The 24,011-nt window shown below is 43.3% G+C and overlaps 1 protein-coding gene across 1 annotated transcript in view; it reads right to left on the bottom strand.

Moving 5' to 3' along the window:
• Positions 1-24,011, bottom strand: part of LOC144768159 (solute carrier organic anion transporter family member 4A1-like) — a 269,403-nt gene that overhangs the window by 88,698 nt on the left and 156,694 nt on the right. The window contains exon 9 of the mRNA XM_078651609.1: positions 6,674-6,846. Within this exon, the coding sequence (XP_078507735.1) occupies positions 6,674-6,846 (173 nt within the window). The remainder of the gene's footprint in view (positions 1-6,673; positions 6,847-24,011) is intronic.

Raw genomic sequence — 24,011 nt, 5'->3', positions numbered from 1 at the left:
GTCATCATTCATTAGTGATTTTATCTGTTTGAGGTCATGATCAGAGCATTTGGTGGGTGAGTTACGGTTTTCATGGTATGGGCGAGAGTTTTGGTTACTATAGCTAACCATAACCCACTAATTTTAAGCAATTTTAGGTATTATTTTGTAACTATAACCTAACTTGAACTTTGTTTTAACATAGATGCATAAAAAAGGATAGATGCAGATGTGGAGTGCAACATAGGTTTTTAACCAGAACCAAGATACAAGGGGTTAAATAATAACAGAGATTCGAAATCATAAAGATAGGTCTGGTGACTTAACAGAAATGCTTCCTCTGTCAAGTCATTGTAACATGTATAAACAAAGACAGTAAGCCACATTTTTCAATGAAACAGAATTTTTGCACTGTAATAATAAATGAGTGAATATGTGTTTGTTTGTACACATGCCTTAAATATCAACTGTTATTTTGCAACAAGTTTTTTAAACAAAAGGGTGATCGCCTGGTGCATGCAAACAGGCCCGTGCCAATGAGTAAATCAAATGTTTTGGGCATATTTATTTATAGTGCTGATGCTAAGACTCTGATAAATGCAGATTTAAAAAAAATGTAACCATAAAAGACCCTATTCACAAAGATACATTTGGTCATCCACGTTTGTGCATGATAATTTTTTTTGTTAAGACTGTAAGGTACCAATATAGGGTTTTTTGGAAGGTGTAACTCTATTTACTATTGTAGATTTCTCCACCACCAGTGCGGAGAAATCCACTGTAGTAAATCCCACTAAAGGAGTGAGAAGTTAGCAATCCAAGGCATAGTTTTCTTTGGAGCCTGTACCTTTGTGGGCATTCTCAAACCCCTTTACGACCTCCTGGATATGGTCCGCGATTTACTCAAGCGCTCACCTTCAGGATGGACAGGTCTATGCTAGCAGTGCAGAGGACGTATTTTTATCAGATGCAAATAAGTGTTTCCTGCAGAGGAGTAAAAAGTGTATTTGCACAGCAGATTACTGCCCCATCCTTCCCCCAATGGAGAACCCACACAGTTGGAACTCGAGTCCTGGGGACATGAAACCTGACATTCCCACTAGTATGCCTGGAAACCTGTAACTGGTGCAGCTTTCAAGGAATAATAATGGAAATGTTGGTGAATAGGAAAAAAAAGTTAAATAGAGGAGTAAACTTCTGTCTATATTTTTCATTTTATTTTCCTGAATTTGCCCCATAGAGTTTGCTTGCAACCTTTCTATATGTTAATCCACTTATTTCACTCCTTTAGAAGTTATTTTCGAAACCAAGTGGCACCTGGCAATAGCGAATGGAGGTGAAGGTGTGTGGTTTTCCTTTTGTCATCCTGAGCTGTACTGTCCAGTTTTCCTCTTCAATTCAAAATACAGTGGCCCACCAGTTGGGGTATCCCTAAACCCTTTGTTTGTGGCTACAAAAACCGCAGGAATAGTGGCATCTGTCTGTCAGTAACAACTGTTAAGGAGTGATCCCTGGTGGTAAGTCTACCCAACCACAAAGGCTGGTACAGCAGTTGAGTGGAGAAATAATACCACTCCAGGTTGGCAAATGCCAGTCCCCAGTTTATAAGGCTCTTGAGAGTTACCTGTTTTCCAAGGCTGGTATTAGCCCAGATCAAAGGCGACACTTGCAGTCTAACTGCGTGAATATCGACCATGACATGACACGATACTCATTGTTGTCTGACACACGTAAGCAATTAGGAAACCCCACCATCTTTTTCAACTCCACCCCCTCCAGCATAGACAATGGCTGTTTAAGCCCAGAATTCAATGGATCCACATATTTGTCTAACACTCGCAGAATATTAAATTATATTTCATCCCATTCTGTGTGTGCAACCTAGATCCCCAGTCACCCTAAATTCCGAGATTGGCATGTCATCCTAAGGTCAGGTGTTGCACTGTCCCCACACCACGCCAGCGCTCCTATGGGGAAAAGTAATGACTTGTCCTACATTTTGCTTTTAGACCCAACATTTCATGGAACTCCTCCGATAAGCAGAGGAGGCATGGGATCACGCTTACAGCGTGGGTTGGGTATACTAGAGTGTTGTCAGAATAAAGCGAGTGCCATGTGTGTTATATTGAGAACCCCAAACCTCCACGGCCCCTCAACTCCAGTTTGAGAATAATTGGTAGCCAGGGCGAACAGGAGTGGCAAAAGTGGGCAATCTTGCATGGAACCTCCACAATATAAGCTGGCTTTATCGATAATGTGAAAACAAGTACACAGTACTATTCACTATAGTACACCCTTGCTCTTAGAGTTACGATTACAGTGCACTTTGAAGAGCACCAGTGCATGCGAAATTTCAAATGACAAATGCACGACTGTCGCAACTGGAATAATCATTGTTTGTTTTTTGTTTGTGTGCTTGTCATTGTCTGTCTTTTGTTACAGCTACAATCTGATTTCTCTAAATATGAGGAACACCTAACTAATAGGTGTTTTCAAAAAATCTTTTTCACATTTATGACCTCAGGTTAGGGTGGGCCTTAACGCGCTCATACGGCCGAGGTTCACACTTTGGTCCTGAAGAATGCCTGGTTAATATCATCATATAGGCAGAAACATGTTGACCACGCACAATGCAATATAACTGAACAATCTATCCAGTTTACACGTCCCACACCTTGTTTTTAAGTGTGTCTTATTGGCCAACTAATAAAGTATTTTTGGACACAATCTTGCCATTTTTAATTCACTACACTCTCACCATCACTTGTCACTTAAACAAAAAAAACCTGCTCCGCAGTAATTCTGGCGTTGAAGCACACCAGAGAGGAACTCGGCCTCTCCTGGTGGGGCCCAATGATGAAGCATGTCACCAACTAGGTTGGTGAGGGAGAGCTTTCGAAATAATCAAGTTTGATTCTTGATGCCTGCTCTTCTCTTGTTAAGGTACACTCTTTTGTTGTTTTTGACAACCTTGCATATTACCACTCCTCAAAACCCAATAAACAGATGCACCGTTAGTTTTGACTCTAGCTCTTTCGTTTGTATAACCAGCACACTGATCCACCTTAGCAGTCTAGGATGAATCCATACTCCTTCAACATCTTGTTTTAAGGCACCCAGCCCACTAAGGCAATCACGCTCTCGATATTGAGGGATGCCAACTCATAATCATCGCTACTCGTTTTTAGACAGTTTTGGTGATTTGCACCAATAAATTAAAAGGACCAATGCACAACATTGAGGTTTTCTGAGTCCCAAAGGATGGGGCACTAGTACAAATAGAGACAACCTTTGAAGGAAAATATTAAATTTCAGAACCATAAAGGTTTATTCAAGATCAGGAATCATTGTAGGCAAAAAATAATTAGTCAGATTCAAATCATCATCAATAATGCATAAAAATAAGGCAAACCTCCGAGAGGTCGTAACATAAAGAAATGAGTTATAATTAAAATAAAGTTCAGTAATGAACTATCATAAATCTACTCAGTTGGTAAGGAAAAGAGACAAATCCACCAACAGTCTTACATGGAGATGTCAGATCAATGCAAAAGTCTAATTATAAAGCCAGGTAACCATCCGACATGGTAACAGCTCGACTCGAAAGCAAGGAAAAGGTCTGGCAAACATCCAACAAAAGGCACATTTTATATTTTGAGAGTAATTGGAAACAACGCTCTCGACATAGCGTGAATAGGGCTGTACTAACAAAAATAAAAGACATGAACCAATCAGCATCGCAGAAATTGTGCCACATATCACAGGTTACTTTTGGGACCGCCTAAATTATTAATAGATAATGATCCCCCTTACCCTACAAACAAGAGAAATTACTTTGCACTATTAAAACATACTAATTAACAAGCCATTTAAACATGAATAGAAATACAGTTGTGGCATCAGGTAGAAACAACCTTGATTATTGCAAGTTACAAGAACATCTCTACATAGCTTACTCCTAAGACACAGAGTACATTAAAACAACGACATGAAATGAATCTACTTCAAAAGGAAAAATACAGAAGATGAAAAAATCATGCAGGTAGGAAACTTGTTCATGCAACTTTGAAAGCCTCATTTTCTTCATCTGTCAGTGCAAACAAGTCAGAGCCCCAGTAAATTAATTTTGCAGACTGGTTGTGATAAATTAAACACACATAAGTAAACATATTTTTCTAGTGAATAAATCACTTGCTCAATTCAACAGTGATGGAAATATGCCAGTCTCCGCAGGCGTGCAATTATACTTCTGCCTGAAACAAAAGCCTGCATGTCCTAATGAACCAGTTTGGGAAGCACTCTCAAGACGCAACATGCGCTAGCTTTACTAATGGTCGGTGACTTGCATTATCCTTAAAATGTAGGTGGGGGTACTTTATCCCATATATGATGTGTACTGCAGTATAAAAATAGTGGGCCTCATTTATGGCTTTTTTGCCGTAAGGATGCGCAGTGGGCCTTGCTGCTGCGCTGCCCTACCACAAAATAATAAGGCAGGAATGTGCCATATCTATTAGATTCAGCGCATTCCTGTACTTTTCCCCTGCGCACAATGGGCTGTTGTGCACCAACGCAGGCACCTTTGCACCAAGGTGCAAGTGTGCCTGCGTTGAGGGGATGATTATTTTGGTGCAGGAAGGGAAACCTTTCTGCACAAAAACAATCACACGAGGCTTTTTCCTCTTTCTATGTGTGCTGAAGAATGCAGCACACATAGAAAGAGGAAAAACGAGGAGAACTATAGATATTTCTCCTCGTTGTGCCTCCCTTATGCCTCCCCTGAGGAGGCGTATGTTTTTGGAGCTACCTCAGAATTGCAATTTCTCGTAAATCTGGGGCCATGTCAAAAAACCATGGATGTTGCATCAACACCCATGGAAAGCTCCTTTCACGTGGCTTTACCTGCCCGTATAAATATGCCAGTGGTACATTGCGCCACCGGAACGTCTAAAAAGGGACGTTCCGGTGGCACAATAAGACCAGTATCATAAATCAGACCCTGTAGGTATATTTTAATTGGTCATTGTGTGTAAGAACCTTAAGTCTAATAACAATTTTGTAAACTTAAAATGTCTTTTTGTTATAGTGACATGGTTGGCTGGCCTTTCTGAGAAGAGAGCAGGTAACCCCAGACTTTTATACCTCATCCAGCATGCAATTTGTAGCTAAATGTCTTTGTTTTGTCAAACAGAAGTTTTTAAGCTTGGTTTGACAGCAAGCTTTGAGAGAGGACAATTAAAGAACCCTTGAAATCAGTAATTTAGGGGGTACGGGCCTGATGCATATAGTCAAGGTTGGAATGCAGTATGTTTTTTGCACAGCAACAGGTTTGCAACCTGCTTTTGTGATTCGATTCATGTACTAAACACAGTCAAATTGCAAAATTCCTATAAAGGCTAATGTAATACACAGGTATGAGTGTCCTGGAGGGGTAGAAGATATGTACACGATACAACGAGTAGGAAGGTATTGGGGAATATAAATATTGGCTATTACGAGTTAAGTCCTGCAAAATACCGCAGCTTTTTGGTGCCATTTTCAACAAAAGCAGCATGACCCAATATTTACTGAGCCTTTTCCCCTGGTAAAATTCGGTAGATTTGGTCCACCAAAATTTTCAGGAGGAAAATGTGAAGATGATGGGCCATATTATCAAGATAACATTAACGCCGCTTTAGCGGCAGGAAACTGCCACTAAAGCATCGTTAATGGGCTTGATGATATGCCTTTGTGAATTCCCATAGAAGCCCAGGTTCACACCAGAAAATATGGCCCAGAGTCTTTATCGTACTCGGTAATTACCTGGAGCCATAGACATCCCAATACTTGTATTTGAAATGCCTAAACAAACAGATTGAGCCACTCTCATAATCGAAGTCTAGACTCCCACATAACTCCCCATGTGTCTGACATTCTCTTTGGTCCAACAATCAAATTGCCAGAGAAGAGATGTTTGCAATGGTTTCTGCACAATGGATTCAGCATCAGATCACAAACCTCGTGACAAGGTTCAACAGTGTATGGCCCTTTGCTGTGAATGATCCTGCGGAAAACAACCTTTACAACGCAACGTTTACAATGCGCTACCATTACAACGCAGTCATTACAACGCAACATCCCTTACAACGCATGCCATTACAACGCAACCATTAGATGCGCCTAGATGCTCCTTGGAGCGACTGTTGCGCGGTACAAATACACCATTACATTACATTACATTTACATTACCACGCATGACACTACAACGCATACAATTACAACTCATGTTATTACAACGCAGTCATTACAACGCATACCATTACAAAGCATAGTACCCTTACACTATCCAACACTTACCCTACTGTTGCACCCCCTGGAGTTAGAATAGTAATTTTTACCCCTACACTATCCAATACTTACCATACACGCAATGTAATGGTATGCGTTGTAATGGTATGCGTTGTAAAGGTAGTATGCATTGTAATGGAATGCGTTGTAAAGGTAGTTTTCAGAAAATTCGTTGCAATGGCATGCGTTGTAATGGAATGCGTTGTAAAGGTATGCGTTGTAAAAGTATGCGTTGTAACGTCATACATCCGATCCTGCTAGCACATGCAGATGAAACTGCTTTAGAAGATGGCAATGGAGTGAGTATGTGCCCTATATCTCACTGCCTGACGTTTGGATGCTGATGGCCCACACCATCCCATCTTACCTTAGTGTTGCTGTCAGAGCAGGCATACTGCAGAGGAAGGTGAACAGAATGATAACAAAGATGAAAATGAGGAGAACAGACATTTTCTGGCAGGAAGATGAGCATTTCCCAGCATCGGCCTGATTGACATTCATGGACACATTGCCACCGATACAGCTGCAGTTATGGTAAGTCTGGGAAAAAAACAAATGTCATTAAGAGCTACGATTTACAAAAGGAGGCACAGCCATACTACTTCAAGTAAATCTTAAACACCTTAAGTATCTATGAGGAAGAGGAGAGCCCAGGATGTACATAGGTTTCTATATATTATTGCTATCTTTGTCTTTTGTGAGCTTACTGTGTTTTTGTTACGCATTGCTTTAGAATTGTAGGAGTGCAAGCATTCCATGATGCTATCCCGGTGTTGCAGTGTTGCAAATACTGAAGGATGGGAAAAAGAAAGTTACATTTTTTTTATTTTCACTGCTAGTTCTGTCTACATAGGATAAACTATCTCTTCTGAAGAGATAAGTCCTTTTAAAATTTGTTATTGAGATAAAATGAGAACCAAGTAACAAATTAAATGAACAAAACTATAGGACTATACAGAATATCAATCAGCGCACAACTTGGCTAGGGTAAACAATTTACACATATGAGCAACGAGAAAATAGCTTCTATCATTCATTTTAGTCAATATATCCTCAATACATCTTAGCATTCAATAAGTTTGTCGGTGGAATTTGGTCCAAACTTAATTTCCTATTTCCTTTCATTTGCTCTCTTTCGAGTTTATATATTGCAGTCTCGACCTCCTGAATATCACACATACTCTGCCACCAATATGAGAATTTAGGTGGTTTACTGTCTTGCCAGCGCTTGGCAATAAATAACATCGCAATTGGATGGGTTTAATATCTTGGTGTATCAATATGAAGGCAAAGGAAGTATCACATTGGCGGCCAAAATTTCGGATAGTTTTGAGCAACAGCGTGCCAAAAGTCTTGAAGCATGCTGCAAGTAGGAAACATATGGACATCATCGGCATTCTCCATGAGACTTCTAGAGCTGTTCAAATTTGATCTACGCTCGCACGGATATAATCTAGGTGGTGTATAATACAGCCTGTGCATGAACTTCACATTTTGGGGTCGATTACGATCCCGAACGGAATGCACGCTATCATTGAAAAGAGCAGTGGTGCAGTTCATCCCTGCACCCCGTGGCAGGCCCAGGGTGCAGGATTCAACCAGGGGGCACCCTAGGTTCCCCTTAGCAAGCCATTCAGTGGCCTTGCACCCATGGGGGCCCTGCTGGGGGCCACCAAAGCTGTTTCCCAATGCTTTTCTGTGCCGGAAAGGTGGGCACAAAAAGGCAGTTAGAAACTGCCATCTTAATCCCTCGGCCGGAAAGAGCTGGCCGGGGATTACTGCATGGTTTCTGGATGGTTTCCCATCCGACTGAGCCCATCGAAATGGCTCGGTAGGAAGGGAATCTGAACCGGAGATTCCGATGCGGGCAAATATTTTCCACTAAGGGCCGGCATCGGGATCGGACCCATAGTGGAAAATATATATTTTTTATTTCAAGTCGTTTTTATTGAAGATTAAAGAGAATACAAAAATACAAAATAATCAAGGAAGAGATAGAGAACAATACAAAAAAATAACACCCCTCTTAGCATTTGACATTATTCCTAAAAATCATCAAACGTACAAATATTTAGGATTTATAAAGATTTCCAAGTTGTGCGATACTGCATGGTACTGTACTTTTGAAGTACAGTTTTGAGTGATGCCATCATAAATTGCGGTAGAAATGATCTTTTTCCAGTTGGCAGGTATCTTTGGATTAAAAATAACTGAAGAAATTTACACCAGTGTTGCCACCATCTTTTAGCAACTGTCATCACCTTAAACCCCACTCTCTTGTAATAGTTTGGATACAGTCCCTCAATAGCCAACCAGATGCCTCCTTCCCCAAATATAATTCATATATATTAGGGGCACCTCTATGGAATAGTGATTGATCAATATAGATAGCCTTTTACCCATTGCAACCCAATAATATACCTGTAAGCTAGGTAAGGACTAGCGTAGATGCAACTGTGGTACCTTAAGAAATTTTGCTGTGCAATAGACTTTTTTGAAGCTCCTAAAGAAATTCCCTAGTTGGTACACTGGATAAAATATCTCATCTTAATTAGATTACATCTGCTCTCAGACTGTTATTGGTAGTCTATGCCTTTGCTTTATCAATGCAATCAAACTATCTAACAGTGAGTTATAGTTAACCTTCAAAAGCTTGTCAGGGTAAACCATCATATTTATTCCTAGATATTTAAGAACTAAGGGGCATATTATCAAGAACGGCGATAAAATTATCGCCGGTTTAGCGGCATGAAACTGCAGCTAATGCGGCAATAATGGGCTTGATAAAATGCCCTGGAGAATTCCAATAGAAGCCCAGGTTCACACCAGAACATGGACTTATATTGGAATTCTCCAGGGCATATTATCAAGCCCATTATCGCTGCTTTAGCGGAAGTTTTCTGCCGCTGTACCGGCGATAATTTTTAACGCCGTTCTTGATAATATGCCCCTAACTTGGTACTACAGTGTGCCTCAAATATCTTGTAATTGACTTGCAACTCAGTTTTGTTTGCATCAACTAATATCCGGAGGCCTTGTGAAACTGTAGTGCTATATCTTCTACTGCTGAGATCGCCTTGACTACATCACTAGTGAAGTTTGCAACATTGTCCGTGTAGGCGGCCACCTGCAGGGTACAGCAGCTAATAGATATAGGAATTTTTGGGGAGTCTGATTATAACTTTTGCTGATTACAGTACAGGGCAAACAGTAATAGAGATAAAGGGCATCCTTGGTGTGTGCCTGTATGTTGTGGGATTATTGTGGACTGTTCTGTCATCATTTTAACATTAGCTGAGTGTTGAGTACATAATTTTCGTACTAAAGATATACGTTTTTCACTGAACTGTATTTGTGCATTTCAGCTCTAACATGTAGACACAAGATACACTATGAAATGCTATTTCAGCATGGACAAAAACCATACCGGCCTGTTGTGATAGAAAGTTTGCAACACTGAATATGGTTATTGCCATGTTAATGTGAGAAGTGGTGTCTCGAGCGGGTATAAATCCATGTTGTTCATTGGACCCTAATTCCAGTTTCACCGATGCTAATAAGCTAGCCAGAATTTTAAAGAATATTTTAGCATTTGAAATGATTATTGAGATTGGCTGGTATGAGCCTTTCTCTTCCAGCAGTTTCCCTTTAGAAATACTGTTTTCATAGTTGATGCCCAAGTCTGAGGTGGCTTGATTCTGTCACTCCCACTTGTCACAGTGCAGGGACACGCCGGTGCGCGTAACCAGGTGCTCTATAAATCTCCCTATTATTATTATTATTATTATTATTATTATTATTATTATTATATTACCACAGGTTAGTTTCCAACGACTGTGTAATTAGTAGGCACAGAGGCGAGACTAACCAGAGAGACATCCACACCCCCCCCTCACACGCCGCGCCACAAATGAAGGACCACACGAGCAACTGCCCCCGGAGACACACAGACGCGACACCTGGCCATCGTTTCTGACAGACCAAATTATGAAGAGCAGAGCTTCTTTTTTCTTTTTCTTTTCTCTCGCTTATTGTTTGGTTCATTACTTCCCCATTAACCGAATTTTCCCCCATGTTCAACAGTTGAGTTTGGACAACTGATTTCCCCCTAGTTGATAGAGCTACAGTTCCGAGACACAAGAGTTGCACATCTAGGTCAAGACAGAGGGGAAAGCTCATCGCCACACACTGCTGAAATGGGGCGGCAAGCCGACCACACCACGACGCCACACGGGCACTGCATCACGACAAGGGGCTGACCCGCTTGGAAGGCATCCAAAAATACGCGCGTTCAGCTACACCGCAGAGCTCGGATAGAGCGCAAAACCTCGTAGGAGGCCCCTAACGGGCGCCCTGAGCCAGAGCGAGCTCCGGGACTCTAGGGAGATGGGATACACTCCCGGCAATGACGTGCTGCGAGGGAATACTAAACCTTACATATTGTTGGTTGCCCAGATAGTCTTTACAATGTAATCCATGATTGGTTGAAACTTATAATATGACTGTAATGTTTAAGTCTTGATGCGAAATTACTGTGGCGCAGACCAATGCTTCCTCGCAGTGCAATGTACAGTGATGGAACTCTATGTTGTATGGTAAATAACAATAAAAATATATTCAAACAAAAAAAAATTACCACAGGTTAGTTTAAGTGAAAGTCCGTGGGCATCTTGGGGATGAACTTTGGGTTAATGCTGAGCACTACCGTGTCATTCTTGAACTGCAGAAAAGGCTCCTGGATAGTGAGTACTTGCAATTCGCTAACTCTTCTAGCCGAAGTAAGAGCCAGCAGAAGAGCCACCTCTACAACAGGAATTTCAAATCCGCCCTATGGTTCAGCTCGAAGGGATGCTTCATGACCCGAGCCAAGACCACGTTAAGGTGCCACAGTGGTGGAGAAGGCTTAATCGGAGGGAAGACTCGAAAAATCCCCTTCATAATTTGTTTCATTATTATTGTTGACGAAAGAGAAGGGCCCGAAGTTGTTCTCCTGTAGTGAGAGTTGGCAGCGAGGTTAACCTTAATGGACGCATGAGCCAGGCCCGCTTTTGCCAAAGACAGGATGTAAGGCAGAATTTCATGAGCCATAGAAGATAATGGATGCACTCCTGAGTCTTGGCACCAGTGACAAAATCTTTTCCACTTCATGTGTTATGTCTTGTTTGTACTCTGAGCCCGAGCTTGGGAAAGGATTTCTCTACATTCTGCTGACAGCTTTAGGTTGAGAATCTCTTTGTGCTCAGGAACCATGCTGATGATTGCAGGGATCTGGGATACGGGTGCAGTATCTGGCTCCAGGACATCGACAGTAATGACGGAATGGGACCCAATGGAATTGAATGCTGTACTGACAGAAGAAGAAGCTCCGTGTAGCAGAACTGGCGAGGCCAGGAGGGCGCTATGAGAATCATTTTGCAGGGTTCTGTCTTTAATTTCCTAGGAAGCCTGAGGAGAAGAGGAATGGGGGGGAAAAGCGTAGACAAAGGCACCTAAACATGCCATCGAAAACACACTCCCCCAAGATCCCGGATGGTGATGCCAGCTTGCGAAGAACGGGCACTTCTTGTTTTCGAGTGTCGAGAACAGATCTATCGACGGTTTGCCCCACAGTCGAAAGACGATGTCCAGACTCGTGGCAGACTGACTTCAGCCTGCTTAGTGTATCTGCTTTCTCATTGAGATTCCCTGGAAGATGCTCCGCTTTCAGAAAGACACCAGGAAGGATTGCCCATCCCCAGATACACCGAGCTTCCACTGACAACAGACGGGATCTTGTGCCGCCCTGTTTGTTTACATGATGCATGGCCGTGGTATTATCTGTTCTTATCAGAACCGATGAATTTTTTATTCTCGAGAGAAATGCCTGTAGGAGTAGGCAAATTGCTCTGACTTCTAGCAGATTGATGTGCAGAAGGCGATGATGTTATTGCCATCGGTCACTTATCTGGAGGCCCTGTAAGACTGCTCCCCAACCCTCCATGGTCGCATCTGTCGTGATTATCTGAGGAGCTGGGGTGACCAAGAAGAAGAGACCCTGGGAAATGTTCTCCTTGTGAATCCACCATGAGGCGGCTTCTCTCCTTGGTGTAGTGACCATGAATATGTCCTCGAAAGATCATTACGCTTGATGTCACTGTAAATCCAGTTGCTCTTGGAGAGGACACATTCGTAGCCTGTAATGGGGTATTAGAGGAATGCAGGACAAAATGGATCCAAAAGGGGACCTTCTTTTTATGAGTAGGCGGGCCATAGACATCAGTTTGGTTGCCTTTCGAGGGACAGAAAGGCCCTGTTCAGGGAAGTGTCTAACATGGCTCCTAGAAAATTGATGTTCTTCGACGGATACAAGTTTGACTTTTCCCTGTTGAGGGTGAGACCTAGAACCTTGAACAACTTTGTACAGGCTGCCACTAATTCCCTGGCTGGGATTTTGGAGGGGGCTTTTAGCAACCAGCCGTCCAGGTAAGGGAACACCTGGTATTTTGGAGCCTGAGGAAAGCTGCTATCAGAGCCAGAATTTGTGTAAAGATTCTTTGGGGCCGATTTGATGCCGAAAGGGAGGACTTTGAATTGAAAATGGCTTTTGGCTACTGTAAAGCGAAGGAACTTCCTGTGCGATGGATAAATGGGGACATGAAAATATGCGTCCTCTAGGTCCAACATGGCCTTGAAATCCCCTGAATTTAGAAGTCGAAGTATGTCTTGTAAGGAGAACATTCTGAACAACTTTTTTATGAGATAGGTATTGAGCTCCCTTATATCTAGGATCAGGCGCCATTTTTCGACAATCTTTCGAATCAGAAGGAACTAAGAGTAGAAACCATTTCCCATTTGGGAGGAAGGGACTGATTCTATTGTCCCTTTTAGCAACATTTGTTGGACTGCTCCCCAACCCTCCATGGTCGCATCTGTCGTGATTATCTGAGGAGCTGGGGTGACCAAGAAGAAGAGACCCTGGGAAATGTTCTCCTTGTGAATCCACCATGAGGCGGCTTCTCTCCTTGGTGTAGTGACCATGAATATGTCCTCGAAAGATCATTACGCTTGATGTCACTGTAAATCCAGTTGCTCTTGGAGAGGACACATTCGTAGCCTGTAATGGGGTATTAGAGGAATGCAGGACAAAATGGATCCAAAAGGGGACCTTCTTTTTATGAGTAGGCGGGCCATAGACATCAGTTTGGTTGCCTTTCGAGGGACAGAAAGGCCCTGTTCAGGGAAGTGTCTAACATGGCTCCTAGAAAATTGACGTTCTTCGACGGATACAAGTTTGACTTTTCCCTGTTGAGGGTGAGACCTAGAACCTTGAACAACTTTGTACAGGCTGCCACTAATTCCCTGGCTGGGATTTTGGAGGGGGCTTTTAGCAACCAGCCGTCCAGGTAAGGGAACACCTGGTATTTTGGAGCCTGAGGAAAGCTGCTATCAGAGCCAGAATTTGTGTAAAGATTCTTTGGGGCCGATTTGATGCCGAAAGGGAGGACTTTGAATTGAAAATGGCTTTTGGCTACTGTAAAGCGAAGGAACTTCCTGTGCGATGGATAAATGGGGACATGAAAATATGCGTCCTCTAGGTCCAACATGGCCTTGAAATCCCCTGAATTTAGAAGTCGAAGTATGTCTTGTAAGGAGAACATTCTGAACAACTTTTTTATGAGATAGGTATTGAGCTCCCTTATATCTAGGATCAGGCGCCATTTTTCGACAATCTTTCGAATCAGAAGGAACTAAGAGTAGAAACCATTTCCCATTTGGGAGGAAGGGACTGATTCTATTGTCCCTTTTAGCAACATTTGTTGGACTTCTAGGCGCAGGAGATGCACATGTTTTGTTAAGTGGGTGCGAGGAGGGGTGTTTGGAGGAGGCTGGACAAAGTCCAACGTGTGGCCAAATTGAACAATGCTGAACACCCAACGATCTGATGGTATTTGCTGCCAGTTTTGGAAGTATAGAGAAATCCTGCCCCCTACAGGTGTTTGATGAGGGGTAGGAACAGTAGTCAGAGCCCGCAAGCTGCTATTGACGTCTCGAAGACTCCTTCCCCATATGTCCTGCTCTGCCTCTAAGGGCCAATTTTGAATAGGCCGCTGACTGACCTTGTCGCTGATAATATTGCGGACGGTAGGACTGTGAGGCAGGTGTGTAAGAGTACCTATATTGCTGGTACCCTCCTCTATATGAAGGAAGTCCTCTATCTCTGACTGCTCGAAAAGGAAACATGCGAAATTGAAGCGTCCCCAGCGACTTCGCCATCTTTGTGTCCTTTTTTATGTCTTGGAGAGCGTCATCCACATGTTTTCCGAAGAGATCCTCTCCATCGAATGGAAGATTTAAGATTTTGTTCTGGACCTCTGGTCTAAAGCAGGTAGCTCGAAGCCAACTCTGGTGACGTAGGACTGCTACTTACGCCAAGGAACAAAAACCGGTTGAAGCAATATCCATAGCACAATCAATAAACTCGGAGGTGGTCCTCTCTCCCTCCAGGAAGATCTTTTTAGCTTTTGTTTTACTTTCCTCAGGTACTTGATCAAGTAAAGGAGAAAGATCACACCACATCTGCCGGTCGTAGCGGCCCAGAATCACTAAAGCGTTAGCTGCTTTGACTAGGAGTCCTGACATAGAGGAGAATCTCTTGCCGGCATTGTCCAGACGTCTCCCTTCTTTGTCCGGAGGTGTAGTTTGAGGAGCTACTGGATTTTTAGATTTCCGCTGCGCTGCCTGAGCCCGGTCTTGGCTGACTCACTAGGCAAGCCGGGCTATCCTCCGGTGCTTTATATTTCTTCTCGAAACGAAGAAGCACTGGGACCACAGTAGCCGGAGACTTCATGACTTTAAGGCCCTCTTCCTAAACATGATTTACAATTGGAATTGTTCTTACAGTCTTTTTATAGGGCTCCTTAAAATCATATAGGAAACAGTCTGCACCAAAGGCATAGGAAGATCAAACCTCTTGGCCGCCCTTTCCATCAGATTGTGGAAACCACCAATATCCCCTGGAGGAGAATCCACAGGGGCCGGCGAAGGAGAAGAATGAGTAGGGATAATATAATCATCTCACTCTCCATGCGGGTCTGGAAGATCCGTATCCCCTTGGTCATCATCCGAAGTATCTTGTTGGATAATAGGAGTAGTCGGAGGAGGAGGATCGTCTATTATTTGCAGCAGCGGTGGTGGTACCCGGGGGGAGGGAAGGCACCGAGGGTAGTCCAATGGGAACTGAGCCCAGTTCAGGAGCTGCCGCTGGTGTTGGAAACCTTCGTTTATAGTCTGATATCATAAACTGGAAGCCCCGAATTCAAGGAGGACGGCATACAGACCATCTCCTCTAAATATCCTCTATGGTAGTCCTGGGGAGGATCATAATCCTGTTGCCCTTCATATCCCTCTTCAGATTCTTCCTCCGGGCACTTAATGTGCCGTTCCAAAGGCCTATGGGTAAATCCAAAAGGACCGTCATCATCCGAGTCCTCTTCTTCCAGGAGGTGAGAGGGTAATAGGAGTCACCTTGCCAGGAGAAGTGACTTCAGGAGTCACCTGGCGCTTTCTCTCTTTTTCTGTGGAATTTTTAATTCCCGTTGACGACACAGATATTGTCATAGACAGCGCTGCCGTCGATACTGTCAACGTTATGATCGTCGTCGTTGACGTTGTCTTCGTCGTTGTCTTTGTTGCCGGCGTCTTTGTCGCCGTTGCTGCTGTCACCGTCAACAGCTTTGTTGTCACTGCCATCGTCGCCCCGCTGTCGCTAGAATTGGAACTGCCTTCGTCGCCGCCACCAAAGCGCTTTGTGATGATCCCGCTGTCGGAGTTGATGAAAGTTTAGAAGACTGGTCCTTCTCACTTCGCGTAGACGATTTCGATTTCTTTGTCGATGGTGTTGTCGACAGCTTCATCGAAGATGGAGACTTTTTGTTTTCTTGTCGTTCCTCAAGAGGAACAGAGGAGGGTTTTTTAACCCCTTTTCTCCCTCTGGAGGGAAAGGAGGAGGTACAGAGCTCGACTTCTTCACGCCACTGCCTCCTGTTGTAAGTCCCTTCCTCTCCTTTACACCTTGGTGAGGAGATTCAGTTGGATTCAGTTGGACTGTGCCTGTCATAGCCATGGGGGTCTTTTTTAGGCTTTTTGAGGGTGCCCCTCAGAAGGAGCAGGATCAGATATTCTAGAAGACGCAGCAGATGAGGCCTCATCACTGTCATCACTAGAGAAAGGATCTCTTCTGGATTTTAGCTTTTGGAACCAGGTAAGAAAATGCCCCTCACGGTCCCTCAGGGTTTCGTAGAAAAGGTACGACATACCTTACAGTCTTTAGCCTTGTGGTCTGAATACAGACAATATGTGCAATGTTTATGAGGGTCATCCACATAAAGCCTCATTTTAGAACAAGTGGCACAAGCTCTAAAAAGGCCTTTTTCTCCTTGTCTGTCATGATGAAAGGGGAACAGACCAAAAAACTAGAGTAATCTGTTGATAAAAGTACTGAAGAATTCTCTCAAAAGTAGTAATAAGGAATAACTGAGCAGAGCTCAGGGGAGACTCCCTAGCACAACCTGCAGTAGAACATCTGAAGGTCTGAGGTTCTCTCAGGAGGGTTCTAAGGGGTGAGGCTGATCTGATTGGTTTTTGATATTATTTGGTCTCTTTTACAAAAAGAGGTGGATATGCTACAAAAAAGGAATGGGCCTAAGCCTGGTTTCTAGTTTGTAATGGCTTTGCATTGCTATTTTTATATACAGGGGACTCCCATCTCGACGACGGGGAATGATTCAGGCACGTGAATCTATGAAAGTTCCAATACTGGAGTAAATGAAGAATCCAGCAGAGTAGCATCTTGGGTCTCCAATTGTTTAAGTGAAACTATATATCAGCATTCAGTTACAGGAAAATATATGCCAAACCCCTGTCTTGTATATAGGCATACATAATCATGATGAAAAGATTCTACAATAGAACCTGTGTCTGTGACCATTATTCCCTTGATCTTTGTGATATATACCCTGGCCTCTCGTACTTTGGCCCTATAAGTGAGTGGACATCCCATGTTTTCATTACATTTCTAGGAGGCTGCCTTAGTATATGGTGCAAACTTAAATGAGTGATGCACCTTGCACTAATCCAGGCAACGCTTATGGTGACTTTAGTGGTCTTTGATAACCTTAGGCCCTTAAAGCGTTAGCAGTGGAAAGCAGCCTTCAGGCTTATCTTGAAAGAGTGTAAAGCAGGTTGTTTTACCACGTTTAATCAATAGTGTAGATTAGATGAGAAAAAAAATAAGTCTATTTATTACATAACACAATCACTATCACAGTGGTATATCTCCTAGCCAGAGATATCAAGAATACACATGAAAATACTTTAAAGCAATTAGGTTAAGTAGCACAAATATACACTGGTCTCCAGATCAAACCATACATTAAAGATGTGGAATGCAAACTGTGAAGAAGAATGGGACTTGGACCAAAGGACTCAAAGGAGCTGGGAGAACCAGGAACCACCCAAGGTAAGTACCCAGGAACCCCATGGAGGCTGTGTGTGGAGTGGAAACACAGCTGTGTGCAAATGGAAGTCAATTGAAAAAGTCAAAGTTGCAGTTTTAAAGAAAAAGGACCCTACCCAGAGGACCCCAAAGAAACCTATTGGAGGACAAAGGGTTGTAGAGCCACGTCACCCGTGGATGTCCCAGGAACAAAGTTACCTGCACCAGGGAAGCCTGGTGCATAGGACGAAGAGACGTTGTAACCTCCCACAGACGACAATGAAAGACTTGGAAAGAAAGGCCCGTCATCATCCAACTGTCCGGTGGAATCCAAGGGTGGAATCTCAAAGAGGGGAACATGCAAGCAGAGGGGACAGGGTCTATGCCACTAGGAGGTGACCAGGAGGTACAGAAGCACACTGCCCAGCCATGGCAGGGAGATCAGGAGTGTTGACGAGAACCATGTCGCTGCAGCTGTGAGGACCAGGCAATGCTGAGGAAGACTGGGAGGCGTACACGAGCTGTTCCACGTCGGATGTCGGTGTACAGGTGTCTGACAGGAGCACCAACAAACCTTGGTAGCAGCAACTGACACAAAAGACAAGATGCAATTGTTGCGCCCAGCAAGGTCCAAAGGACTCACCAAGTGCAGGAGAGTCAAAGCAGATCCAGAGCAAGCATGGAAGCCCACATCAGTGATGTCATCATTGATGTCATTTGAGATGTCATCAGTGATGTCACTGACCATGTCATGAATGATGTAATATGTGACATCATCAGCAGTGGATTGCGGGTGCGCGAAATATAGTTAGTACAACTAACTATATAGGAGCAATTTCAATGGTTTTGTATGAGTGAAATGTCCAGCTAACTATAACACCCCTAAAACTTATAGTTTTTTGAGTGATTTTCAAAGGTTTTTTAAAAGCTAATTCCTAACCATATAAGGCCTGAAACCTATGGTTTTTTCAGTGAATTTGCAAGGTTTTTAAAATGCTAATTCCTAACTATATAAGGCCTGAAACCTATGGTTTTTTCAGTGAATTTGCAAGGGTTTTTAAATGCAAATTCCTAACTATATAAGGCCTGAAACCTATGGTCTTTTCAGTGAATTTGCAAAGTTTTTTACAAGCTAATTCCTAACTATATAAGGCCTGAAACCTATGTTTTTTTAATTGAATTTGCAAGGTTTTTCAAATGACAAGTTTTAAATGTATTAATTTGTTTTTTTTATACTGATTTACTACATTTTTGTAGGTAGGTGTTCAGAGGGCACGCCCCCTTTTTACAACACTCTGCAGCACAACCCCTGGCGCGTTTGCAGAGGAGGAACTAATTCCCCTTGCATACTGGGGGTCCCTGGGGGGCAACTAGGCCACCAGGAGCCTCCAGTATAAGCCAGGGGGCTGCATTGGAGAGAGGTGTAATGAGGCCACACCCTTTTTTACACCTCTCTGCAGCGCAACCCCTGGCGTGTTTGCAGAGTAGGAACTAATTCCCCTTGCATACTGGGGGTCCCTGGGGGCCAACTAGCCCATCAGGAGCCCATCAGTAGCCTCCAGTATGCGCCATGGGGCTGCATTGCTTTGCCCCGGGGGTGGCGGTCCCCGGGGAAGTGTGGGGGGGATTGTGGACCCCCCACACTTCTTTATCACTTCTTTATCACTATGCCCCCACGATTTGCCCCCCCCCCCCCAGGGGGTAATTTTTTAAAAAACAGACCAGGTTTTTTGGTCCTTTTTTGTCCTTGTGGGACCACCTGGGAAGGCCTAGGGTGTCAGGGTGTATCTACTCTGCCCCCTTTTTGTGTTCTTCATGTTTGGTTTTTTGCTTTCTTTTGCCTTTGTCTATCGAGCACAAGATGGATGTCAACACTTCCTGGTTAGAAGTGTTGACATGAACAACAAACAGAATGTCTGAGGGTCAACGTGAAATACTAATGTGTGTAATGGACTGTACCTTCCATTACACACATTAGTATTTCACATTGACCCTCCGACATTCTGTTTGTTGTTCATGCATAATATTGGGGCATATGTCTGACAGGGTCGTTAATCTAGCCTCTGGACCCTCTTTCTAAATGTTTGTTTTTTGGTTCGAAGTGTTGACAGCCAATCAGCATGCAGCTTTCTCGGGAAGGCATGCTGATTGGCTGCCACTGCCTGTCAACACTAGCACAAGATGGATGCCAACACTTCCTGGTTAGAATTGTTGACAGCCAACGAGCATGCAGCTTTCTCGGGAAGGCATGCTGATTGGCTGCCACTGTCTGTCAACACTCCAAACCAGAAAGTGTTGTCAGCCATCTTGGTGCTCGGTAGAAGCAAGGCACAAGAAACCAGTGAAACAAAGGTGCACACCACGCAAAGGAAAGCACCCTGACCCCTAGGCCTTTTGTTTTTTTTAAATCGCGGGGTAGCGCACCGTATGCGTACCGTACAGAGTACAGTAAGCAGTAAGTAAGTAATATATATATTACCTACTGGCGACCGCCAGTAGGTATTATATATATATATATATATATATATATATATATATATATATATATATATGCATTAGAGGAATTGTAACTTTAAGAATAAGAATAAAATAATGAACCCAATTTTGATAATTATGCGAATATAACAACAATAGCTGAATTAGGAAAAGCACAAAGTGTAAATATTTTGTATACTAAGAAGAAGGAAATTGAGAAATAACACCTCATTGGAACAGTTGTTTTAATACTTCCTGTCCAACCGCTTAATCACTGCTGTGTGCTGACTAAACGCAATAATACTGCATGAAAGTATGTATGCTCTTCCACGTTGCAGCACGACAAATCTCTATAGGGTTGCCTGCAAACAGGGCTGTTGAAGAGGAAACTGTCCTTGTATAGTGCACCCTCGAAGTAGAAGAAAGCGGTTTGCTCGTCTTGGAATGGCAGAACTTAATAGTGGTAGAAATCCACCTGGCAATGGTTGCTTTAGTTACAGGTCTGCCTAGCTGAGTTTGGCCATAGGCCACAAAATGTTGTTGTGATTTAAGGAATTGTTTGGTGCGATGTAAATAAAACTTTAAGCCCCTCTTTATGTCCAAAGTTTGCAGATACTGCTCTGCTGGAGAATAATTGGTTCATTCAGATGAAACAGTGTGGGCAACTTTGGTATGAACTTTGGGTTAGTCCTAAGGATGATTGTGTCCTATGTAAATAGGAGAAAGGCTCCTGGGTAGTAAATGCTTGAATTTCACTTACCCTTCAAGCGGATATCAAAACTAGAAGGGTGGCTAACTTGCAGGTGAAGAATTTGAGGTCCGCCTTATGAATCGGTTCAAACAGTGGTTTAATGAGTTCAGAAAACACAATATTAAGATGATTCTCCAGTGAAGCAGGTCGCACCGGAGGAAAGACTCGTAAAAGGCTGTTCATGAATTGTTTTAGTATCTTTCTGGAGCACAAGGATGGTACCTGAGGGGACCGTCTATATCTAGATATTGCTGCAAGATGCACCCTAACAGATGCATTCACCAGAACTGAACCAGCCAGACAGAGAAGATAAGGCAAGATAAGCATCTGTGGTTACGATGAAGTCTGGTGTAAGTGGGAGGAATGTGAGGCCTTTGGAGACAAGTGGGTCCACCATGTGACAGCCTATACCATCCCTGGTGTTATCTTTATAAGGTAGTCGAAAGACCTCTCCATCTGAATCCACTGCAGCTGTAACTCTTCTTACAAAGGCCTCATCTTCAGTCGTGCTAGGGGCACGAGACTGATTGCAGATGACAAGCAATGAGTTGAATCAATGCACTGAAGCAGACTTTTTTCTGTATAGCTTGAGCACTAATTGCACTAACTTGTGCTGTATTTCTAGGGCAAAAAGTCTTTGTCTATCGGTGTATCTAGAGTAGAACCTAGGAGGGTGATGCGTTGACTTGGGACAGGAGATGACTTTTGAAGATTTAAAAGGCCAAATTACGAAAAAGGGTAATGCAGTCTTTGGTGGCCTTGGCAGTTTGTGCTAGTGTCTGTGCTTTAAGCAGCCAGTCGTCCAGATAGGAGAAGACTTGATGACCGCGTTTCATGAGAGCAGCTGCAACTGGGGCCAGGCACTTTGTTAAAACTCTTTTGGCATATTTGAGGCCAAATGGTAAGACTTTGAGCTGGTAGTGGATGCCAGCTACTGTGAAGCAAAAGTACTTCAGATGCTTGGGGTCAATGGGTATGTGGAAATAGGCGTCCTGCAAATTGAGGGTGATTATGTAATCCCTGGGGTTTAAGAGCTACAGGATGTTTGATAGGGTAACCATACAGAAGGATTGTTTCTTTAGGAATTAGTTGAGCGCTCTTAAGTCTAGAATAGGTGTCCTCCTTTCTGATTTCTACTTTTTTAGGGATAAACAAGAGTAGAAACCCTTGTTCATCCGATTGAAGGGTAGTTGCTCGATTGCGCCCTTGGAGAGCATGATGAGGGCCTCTTGACGCAATAAGTGAAAACAAGGGGTGTGTGACCTCTTGGAAGAATGTTTGGAGGTAGAAATTCGCTTCCGTTGGGGTAGATGACTGGAGATATTCGCACCCACAGTGATGGGGGAAGGGATAGTAGCTGGCATGGAATCGAGGTCACTGCTTGCGTGGGACGTCTCTGCACTGTACGAGCTGTTTGCGCTTAGTTGATTGTCTTGAGTAGGCAGCAGAAGGTATATGGTGGTACTGCTGTTGTTGATATGGAGGCCTATATTGCGATTGATAGGGTTGATATTGGTGGTATCGCTGAGATGCTCTCTGTGAGAAGAAAACCCCCTGCCTCGGGCTCCTTGAAAGTGAGATGTGTCAAGGGAAAAAGCCTGTCCGTGTCAGTTTTGATGGTCATAAGGGCATCATAAATGTTTTTCCCAAATAATGTATCACCATTGTATGGCATATTTTAGACTAAACTTGGTGTCTGAATGATGTTGACTTTAACCAACCCTGCAATAGCAAAACAGCTGCTCCTGCCAACTGACAAAAACCGGTGGAAGCAACGTCCATTGCATGACCAATGATTTCAGATATCTTTTCCACTTCTGATTTTCTATCTACGGGCAGAAGGTCTAGTAGTGCTCCTTTATCAGACCACGTTTGTCTATCGTGCCCTAGGATAGCTAAAGAATTAGCCGTGTCCCGCTCTTGTTTAGTCTTCTGCCATCCTTATCGGGAGGTGCACATACTGGCTCAGCAGGATTTTTGAATCTGCACTGTGCCATTTGGGAGACCACGGAATCAGCCTTCGGGTGCCCTATGAAACAGACTGGAGAGTCGTCCTGGACTTTGTATTTTTTTATCGATACTTAGTACCTCAGCTGCTAAATGGAGTAGATAAGGTAAAATCACATACTCTTGACCCAAAATTGGATGATGATCATTTAGGGCACACCACAAAATCCGCTTCCATTTGAATGCATAGGATTTTCTGGTCAAAGGTCTTTTGGACTCTCTGAGGATGTCCATACAGTCCTGCGGGAGGCCTAAACTCCGATACTGGAGGGATTCAGGAGCCAGGCTGTCAAACTCAGCTAGGGCAGGCTGGGATGAAAAATCTGCCCTCAGAGCTTGTACAGGAGATCCTGTTTGCATGGCAACCTCTTGTGTAGTCTTTCTGATAGGTATAGCAGGTCCAGGAATTACCACTGGCAAGGTCATTCCAGAGTTATGAGTATCATTCTAGTCCTGGACCTGTGCAGTTTGTCGATCACTGTAGGAATCAGTGCAGTTGGGGGAAATGGGCAGTCCCGTTTGACCCTGGTCAGGAAACCTGGACGAGTAGTCTAGGCATTTTTTGCTGTTTTCGTCTGCAAACAAGTTGAAATGCGGATGCCCCCATTCTCGAAAGATGTTTTGCATGACGTCTTCGTGTAGAATCCAGTTGTGATATTTGGTGAAGTTACGACTGAGAGGGTCCGCTTGTGTGTTTTGGACTCCTGGCAGGTGAATGGCTAAGATTGTTAAGTTCCTGGCTATTAGCCAGCTCCAAATGGCCTGTGCTTCCATAGATAGGGGACGAGAACGAGTCTCCCCTTGTTTGTTTAAGTAGTGCATTGTGGTCTTATAGTCCGGTTCACTGACGGGAATATGGACACCTTAAATGTTCCCATACCACAATATGGAGTTATAAATATCGACGTCAAAAATATGGACATCCTATATTTATAATGGTAAGTACAAAAATATCCATTAAAAAACTATAGTTGTACAAAATATCGATTTTTATATATA

Source organism: Lissotriton helveticus, chromosome 7 (assembly GCF_964261635.1).
Source record: "Lissotriton helveticus chromosome 7, aLisHel1.1, whole genome shotgun sequence".
Taxonomy (NCBI): Eukaryota; Metazoa; Chordata; class Amphibia; order Caudata; family Salamandridae; genus Lissotriton; species Lissotriton helveticus.
The sequence above is the reverse complement of the archived record's forward strand: the minus strand, read 5'-3'. Positions and strand labels throughout refer to the sequence as shown.